We start from the raw sequence: 8,135 nt of genomic DNA, 5'->3' as shown, positions 1-8,135 counted from the left end.
TCAGCCTTCCCCATCCCCCAGAGGCCGGGAGGGAGCGGGGTCTCCCTCGGGGCTGCAGGGGCGGGTCCAGGGCAGCCCCAGGGTGGCTTCCCTGATGGGAGGGCTGGGGCTTGGGGTCTGTCCATTGTGCCTGGGACTGGGACGGGCTGCCCTTTGTATTTTATACAATAAACATTCTCCACCAATGCCACCTGCTTTCCTCACTATCTGCCCCCCTCACCCCGCCCCGCCCTGGGAGCTTTGCCCTGAATGCCCCTGCAGCCAAGGGTGCAGAGGGGGTTTGCAGCACCCACAACAGCACCTCGGGGTATGATTCCCCTGAAGGGGAGTCTCTGAGCCTGCCCCGACACTCTGGGCAAGAAGAGGGGAGGGAAGAATGTTTGGTGGACTGCCTCAGTTTCCCAGCGGGAGTGAGTGTGTTTGGCTCATATTCATCGAAGCCCCTGGGGCGGGGCACACAGGGTGAGACGGCTGCTCTCACGTGCCTCCCTGCCATTGCCACGTCGGGCCTCACGGAGCCCCCGGCCCAGGCAGGGCTGTCCCACAAGCACGGTGGGTGGAGAGACAGTAAAGGCGAGTGGGCCGGCAGTCTGGCGTTGCTGTCGTCAGGAATAGTGGGTGATGAGGCTGGAGGTCAGTCTGGGAGGGGCCCAGGAGGGCCCGGGAGCCAGGGTCTAGGGCCTCGGACTTGGTTTTGGAGGCCACAGGGCACCACTCTGGACAGACACGTGATCAGAACATGTCCATGCCGGATCCAGCTCATACTGGTTTGGGGCACCGACTGCTAAATCGTCAGGAATGGTGCTAGCCAGTTGTTACACAGCCATTATTAAAGATTAAATTATATAAACTTACAATGAAGTGAGTTGCATTAAAAACAAAATTAATACTCAAAGCTCATCATTTCCTAATTATTTTTGTGCGTGTCACTGTCATCTGTGCCCTGAGGTTACCCATGTCAGTGGCGTCTGTAGGGTGAAGATGCCATAGAATGATGACTACCGCACATATCCCAAACCCATGTTCAAAAAACCAAACCCGTTGCTCTTGAGTCAATTCCAACTTATAGGGACCCTATAGGACAAAGTAGAACTGTTGCATAAGGTTTCCAAGGAGCGCCTGGTGGATTTAAACTGCCAACCTTTTGGTTAGCAGCCAAACTCTTAACCGCTATGCCACCAGGGTTTCCACCCTATGTTCAGTGACACTAAACTGGTGGCTCGAAATCATCCACAACGCCAGTATTTACACCATGGGAATTGGCAAATGCTACAAACTGGGAAGTGATTTCTTGTTTTGTTTATTGTCTAGACTTAAGAAACTGATGGAAAAAATGTTCATAACTCAGATTAAGCTTAAGTGTGTGGAGTCTGGGGCCGTTACATTGTAAACAGCACACAAAGTTGATCAAATACTCCACCAGCATTCGAAAACTATTATCCGATCAGAAAAATGTAGCTCAGTCATTGACAAGGATTGAGTTCCGGCCCACATCTTCATTGTCTCACTTTTTCTTACTCGGTACTTGGAGCGATCTTAACCAGCTTCAGCTGGAGTTACGCCTGCCAAGCCAGTGGTTGTTGGACTCCTAGAAGCGCTCCACCACTTCCACCCCAAGGCCTCACCAAAACCCGTCACTGTCAAGTCGATTCCGACTCATAGCGACCCTATAGGACAGAGTAGAACTGCCCCCTAGGGTTTCCAAGGAGCGGCTGGTGGATTTGAACTGCTGACCTTTTAGTTGACAGTCAAGCTCGTAACCACTGCGCCACCAGGGCTCCCCACAAGGTCTAGATAAGGCCCAATTCACCACCGCCCCTCAGGAGGTGGCCTTCTGAAAGGCTTTGTCTCCCGCCTCTGCCAGGTTGGCCCGGTGTGGGAGCCAGGTGCCCACCTGGCCTGGAACACGAATGGAATGGGACCCTCCCTGCGTGGACCCGTTCCAACCCAGTCCTGAGCCCAGCACCTCCCTGCCACTTGCTGGAGGCCTAAGAATCAGCACCAAGACCAAGCGGGAAGACAGTGTTTACTGGAGGAAGCAAGGAAGCGGGGCTGGCTCAGCACCTGGGACTGGACAGGCGTGGGGAGGCACTCAGGTGGCCAGGAAGCCGCCGTCCACCGGCAGGGTGGAGCCCGTGGTCATGCCACTGCGGTCACTCAGCAAGAAGAGGATGCTATCTACCACGTGCTCCACCTCTGGGGTGGGGACAGGGCAGATGAAGGGGGCTGCCTAGCCCATTCTTCCCACCCCTCATCTGGGAACAAAGGGGCTGCCCCTCCCCCACCACTCACCAGCAAACTGGCCCAGTGGGATACGGTCCAGCATGGCCTTGGCCTTCTGGGGGTCGCTCCAGTTGGCCCGGCCCATGGGTGTCATCACCACTGTGGGGTTCACTGCATTGACGCGGATCTGCATGAGGCAGACGGGTCAGTGAGGTGGGCCAGGTGCTCCTGGGCTTGGGGCCTGGGAGGGGGGGGGCCCTGGCCAGCTCACCTTGTGTGGCCCAAGCTCCAGGGCCATCACCTTGGTCAGCATGTCCATGGCACCCTTGGTGGAGCCTGGGGGTGGTGGTGGCATGGAGCCTGATGGTCTCCAAGAGGGCAGGTGGCCCCCCTGGGACCCCTAACCTGTTCCCTGTCCAGCTGAAAGATCGCCCAGACCCTGCCCCCTCCCTCAAGTGGCAGAGGCCCAGTGGTGCCCCTTTGTGGGTATGGAGCCTCTCCTAGCACCATGATAGCAGCATCCAGCTGGTGGGGGCACACAGCTCACTCACAGTAGACACTGTGGTTGGTCAGGGCACGCTGGGAACCCTGGCTGGAGACATTCACGATGGCCCCCGGGGCTCCCCGGGCGATCAGGTTCCGGGCCACGATCTGGAGTGGTAGAGGGAGGATGAGGCCGACGTGGGGCATCCCCAGTCCCTGCTTCCGCATGCAGGGCACCTCACCTGGGACACCTGGATGACAGCACGCAGATTCACATCAAAGGACCTGGAGGTAGATGGACAAACCCTGGTCGGGGCCTGGGGCTGCTGCAGGGACAGCCCCTCCCCTAGAGTTCTTCCTCCCCCCAGGACTCCCCCAGGGACCCTGCAGCAGACTCACATGTCAAACGCCTCCTTGGTGACCTCCAGAAAGGGCTGCAGCAGGGCCACAGCAGCACTGTTCACCAGCAGGTCCACAGGACCCACGACGCCCAGTGCCTTCTCCGTGGCCTCCCAGTCAGCCAGGTCCACACACACGGGCTCAACGCCAGGGCACTGTGGTGGGTGGGCAGCTAGCAGCGGCACCATGCCCACAAAGGGGCACCGCTGGGCCTCTGCCACGTGAGGGAGGGGCAGGGTCTGGGCGATCTTTCAGCTGGACAGGGGAGGTATTAGGGGTCCCAGGGAGGCTAGCTGCCCTCTTGGAGATCAGACCCCAGCAGGCAGAGCGGGGAAGGGAGGTGAAATGGCCCTAGTCACTGGATGAGCCCTGGGCCGCTGACCAGGCGCCTGGCCGCAACTGCGTTCAGACAACTTCCTCCCTGCCGGAGCACCCTGGCCCCAGCCTGCTCCACAGCCACTTCTGCCTCCTTCCAAGCTCGGGGGCCTTGCCACCCACGGAGGCCGCGCGCCCTGGGGAGAGGGTGCTGAGGGTCCTTGGTCGGCCCCAGCGCCTGGCGCCCGGGGGGGGAGGGTGGGCGACGGGCGCGCGGCCGTCTCCAGCCCCACCCCCGGTCGGGTTCAGCCTGCCCCTCCGAGCAGGGGACCGGACGGCCGCGGGCCGCCGGCGCGTACCTCGCGGACCAGGCTGTCCAGGTCGGCCTGGGTGCGGCTCACAGCCACTACCTGCGCGCCCGCCGCGTGCAGCGCCTGGACCGTGCTGCGTCCGATGCCTGCGGGGAGCGGGGAGCGGGGCTCAGTGTGCGCCCTCCTCGCCCGCGGCCATCGCCCGCCGCCGCCCGCCGCCGCCCGTTGGGCCCACCTTTGCCCGCCCCAGTGACAAGGGCCCTACGACCCGCGAGCCCCAGCTCCATGGCGGTGGGCCTCGGCCTGCGCACCAGGACTGGACTTGGAGCTCTGGGCGGGCGACTAGCGTAGGGCGCCGGGCGGAACGGCCAATCGAACGGCTACGTGCTGGGCGGGGGGCAGGACCATACAAACAGAGGTCCCCTCCTCCAGTGTGATTGGTCGAAAGGGTGGGCGTAGTCGATAGGGAGGAGCGAGGGGTGGGGCGGCGCGGCCAATCGAAAAGGCGACGTGCGGGGAGGAGGCGGAACCATGCAAATAGAGGTTACCTTCGCTAGTGCTAATGGCCAAAATGAGTGGGCGTGTTCGGGGGCGGGTCGCGGGGGGAGCAGGTCGCGAGGTGGGGCGGATCGTTGGGGCGGCGAGGCCAATCAGAAGGCTACGTGCGTCCGTGGGGGGGGGTGGAACCATGCGATTGGTCAAAATGAGTGGGCGTGTCCGGGGGCACGGCAGGCCACTGCCTGCCCTGGGCGGGGTTTTTCAAACTCAGGGCGGTGACCCACCAGCGGATTTAGCCTGAATGGATTTAGGGGGTCTGGGAGCGAGTTTCTTCTTTGTCAAGAAGATTATCATGAAAAACAGATCTGGTAGTTAATGCCAGAAGGAACCTGTGGCTTTACATGTGAAATGGAGAGCTCAGGGTTAACATTTCTTGTTTTGTTTCTGAGAAGAAAGTCTGGCAAAGGGGTCGTTATGTGACCCCCGTCCCCCGACATAGAAGTGGGTCCCGCGGCCTCTCAGAGCAACCGCCTCGCCTGTGGAGCCCGGAGGGAAAGAGCTGTGCTTTAGCCGTCAGAGGGAGGTGAACCCCAAGCTCAGCCCGGCCACCAGGAAGCCAGCAGTACTTGCAAAGAATGGGCTAGGACAGGAAGTGGCAGACTTGGGGACAGTGGAGAGCAGGCTGCCAGCAAAGGCTCAGATGTACGCGCACGTGCGTGGTCACTGAGCCCCCACGTGAAAGCTGTTTTGTTCCAGGCCAGGGTGGGGCCGCCTGAGAACCCTTGCTTAGGACCTCCTGTGGCTGGACAATTGGTGGTCGCAGGGCCCAGGCCTCACCTGGGGCTCTGGGTCCGAGGGGTGGTCGGGCTGGAGGCGAGGATGCCCAGGGGCAGCAGGAGGGGTAGATCTGAGGCCAGGTGGAGCCTCTACTCCCTGGCTGCCCTGCGGCTCTGCCTTCTGCTCCTAACCTAGGACCCTGCCTAACCTAGAACCCTGCAGAGGCTAAGGGAGGGGCAGCCCCAGCCTGTCCCTCAGCAAGGCACATCTGAGCATGTACTTGCACTTGTTTGGCCTTGCCCTCGGGTCAGGGTCCTAATCCCCTCCATTGTCCAGGGACCCTCACAGACCAGCCCAAGCCAGCAGCCCTATCCCTCGGCCCTCTGTAAGCGCCTAGGGGCAGTCAAGGGCACACAGTGCTCTCCCAGCCCCACCCACACTCCACGATCTATCACCCCCTCACCGCTCCCCAGGGCTTTCTGCACTCCTTCCCTCTGGGTCCTCTCAAAGGCCATTTCCTTCTAAAAGCAAAGCCCAAACTCATCTCCTGCCCCGCCCCCGAGCTACCAGTCATTCCTTTCTCTTGTTTGCAGAAAAGCACCTTGAGAGAAGCTACCGCACGCACCGTCTCCTCTCCTTAAGCCCACCGTGGACTTTCTTTCCCCTTTGACCATGGCCTCCCTCTTTGCCTCCCCAGCCATTCAACCCCACCTGCTGGCCTGGCCTTTCTCAGCCCATGGTCTTCCTCCTGAAGCCCTTGTTCACCTGCTTGCACAGGCGCCTGGGGCTGCTCTGCCTCCGTCTCAGGCATTCTTGTCGCAGGGCGGGGTCCTCACCCCCTCTGTCTACACTCGCACCTCAGTCTACACTCACCCCTCTGTCTACACTCACCCCTTCGTCTACACTCACCCCTCCCTCTACACTCGCCCTCTGTCTGTCTACACTCGCCCTCTGTCTATGCTCCCTCCCTCCCTAGCTCCCTCACTCCAGACCCAGCTCTTCATTTCTTAATTGGTTTTCTGCCTTGTGGTGAGACCATTGGGGCACGCACCTGCATACCTGGAGTGCACACCCGGCCCGCACACTTCCGGCCATATAGACCTGAAGTGGGGAGAGCTGGCCAGGAGAGCAGAATGAGGACGCAGTGTGAGCAGAGCCCCTCTGGGCAGGGGCTCTGAGGATCTGGAGGGGCGGAGGGTAGAGCCTCAGGATCAAGGTGCACCCAGGCTGGGTGAGGTGGAGGTGGGGGGCCTCGCTCAGGAGACCGCTGCGAAGTGGGTGAGGGTTTGAAGCAGGCTGATGGCTTAGACTTGCTGTGTGTGCGTGTGTTTGCACACGTGTGTCTGCATGTGATATGTGTGTGCATATGTGTGTGTGTGCATGTGAAAAGGGGTGAAGTAAAGGCCCGGCCCCCGATGGAGCCTGCCCTGAGAGATGGGGCCACAGGGACAAAGGCCCTTCCTGATAAGCTCCCGAGCAGCCTTCTCAGAGCAGCCTTCTCAGACCCCGTGTGCCTGCGTTTGGATGAGGTGTTTGCTTTCCTGCTTTTCCTGTTCCTCAGGTGTCCCAGGGTGAAGAAGGCCCCTGAGAAAGCTGCCCGAAACCGGATTCAGCCGGCCCAGATGGGGCACCTGAGTGGGGGGTGGGGAGGGGCTGCGGTTGGAGTGTCAGCCTGGGAAGGAGGCTCTGCAGGGCCCCTGGGGAAGGCACAGCTGCACAGGGTCTTGGGGAGGACAGTGTCCCGGGGCAAACCAGCTCAGGGTGCTCGCCCCAGCCAGAGCTGGGGAGGGGCAGCATGTGCAGCCTCCAGGGGGCGTCCAGTGTGCCAGGGATGCCGGGCAAGGGGGCTTCTCCGAGGCTGGCCTCGGGCGGGGGCAGCTTTTGTGGGGAGAGGGCCTGAAGCCACCTGGAGACTTCCTTGTCTGGGAGGTGAGGGTGGGCACGGCCCATGGCCATGTTCCTTTGACCCCAAACATGACATGGCAGGGAGGGGGCGTTTGTGGAAACTGGGAACCAAATCTGGCTCCAAACACGGGTAGGTGACCCCTGGGGTGCAGGAAGCTCTGGGCGTGGGGAGGGGCGTGAGGAGAGAAGGGCTCCGCTCCCACTGTGGCACAGGGAGACTCAGGTCCTCACCCACAGTCCCCACCAGGGACTTCCTTCCTGAACGGCAGGGGCCTGGAGTCTTGCCTGGTTCCAGGCCCTTCCCTGTTCTCCACTGGCCACCTGTGACCACCAGGCGGCTGACTCAACTCCACTCACTGCTCATATCCCACCACCTTCTCCCACAGCCAGGCCCCTCTGTGGCTCTGTGCCCCACACTGGCCCCTCTGTGCCCCACGCCGGCCCCTGCCTGCCCCCTGCAGCCTCACGACAGAGCCTGGGCGTGGAGTCTCTTCAGGCCTAGACTCTGGCTCTGTGGTGACGCTTGGCTACTGCGGCCGCTCAAGCCAGCTGCAGGCCGTCGCCCAGGCCCACACTCTCCTTGCCCCTTACTGGCCTTCTTTGCCCAGGGTCACACCCTCCTCCTCCACTCAGGGTGCCCCCACCCCTGCCCTGGGTCACCCTCTCCCCCCTCCCCCTCCCCATGGACCAAGAGCCCCCAGCGTGAGGCTGCTTCCCCACGGCCATCTCCCTGATGCGGGCAGAGAGCCTTCACCACGTGCTGTCGAATGAGTGAGTGAGTGAGTGAATGGCATGTGCCCTGGACAAGGGGCACGTAGCTGGCACCAGGGCTTCTGAGGGAGCCGGCTGTGGTGGCCAGCCCAGGGAGATGAGGACACAGCATGGAGCGCAGGCGTGGGGCGGGGTCTGAGATAACAGGAGAAAAGCCTGGCCAGCCTCCAAGGCGCCAGCCTTATCTGTTATTCTGACTATTATCGGGACTCATGGTCCCATTGAGCCTCATAGTCACAGGTACAGTGAAGCCATTAAGCGGAGGTGAAAGCACTGGAACCTCACAGCCCTCAGGGGCGTGGGCACAGGGGCTTCCTGGGGGAGGCGGAGGCCCCAGGGGACTCTGGGAGAATGGACATCGGATGCCTTGACTCCCCTCTCCTTTGTGAACACCCAGGCACACACATGCACACACGGACACACATGTGCATGCAAGGCACACATGGAGACACA

The 8,135-nt window shown here is 61.4% G+C and overlaps 1 protein-coding gene across 1 annotated transcript; it reads right to left on the bottom strand.

The window, feature by feature from the left end:
- Window positions 1-1,296: 1,296 nt before the first annotated feature.
- On the bottom strand, window positions 1,297-4,018 carry DCXR (dicarbonyl and L-xylulose reductase). The gene is made up of 9 exons (XM_004374076.2): window positions 3,967-4,018; window positions 3,780-3,877; window positions 3,106-3,260; window positions 2,949-2,991; window positions 2,775-2,874; window positions 2,495-2,559; window positions 2,293-2,410; window positions 2,065-2,196; window positions 1,297-1,562 (listed from the first exon to the last, which is right to left on the bottom strand). The coding sequence occupies exons 1-8, from the start codon at window positions 4,016-4,018 to the stop codon at window positions 2,093-2,095; spliced, it is 735 nt and encodes a 244-aa protein (XP_004374133.1). The 3' UTR covers window positions 1,297-1,562; window positions 2,065-2,092.
- Window positions 4,019-8,135: the final 4,117 nt, after the last annotated feature.

The sequence above is a fragment of the Trichechus manatus genome, unplaced genomic scaffold (assembly GCF_000243295.1).
Source record: "Trichechus manatus latirostris isolate Lorelei unplaced genomic scaffold, TriManLat1.0 scaffold00028, whole genome shotgun sequence".
Classification (NCBI taxonomy): Eukaryota; Metazoa; Chordata; class Mammalia; order Sirenia; family Trichechidae; genus Trichechus; species Trichechus manatus.
Note: the sequence above shows the minus strand (reverse complement) of the source record. Positions and strands in the feature narration are given on the sequence as shown.

Excerpts from the sequence above, each read along its gene's own strand:
- DCXR (XM_004374076.2), bottom strand. The coding sequence starts at position 4,018 with ATGGAGCTGGGGCTCGCGGGTCGTAGGGCCCTTGTCACTGGGGCGGGC. Across the intron at positions 3,261-3,779 it reads TGGACAGCCTGGTCCGCGAG|TGCCCTGGCGTTGAGCCCGT; the intron begins GTACGCGCCGGC and ends CACCCACCACAG. Across the intron at positions 2,411-2,494 it reads TGGAGCTTGGGCCACACAAG|ATCCGCGTCAATGCAGTGAA; the intron begins GTGAGCTGGCCA and ends TGCCTCATGCAG.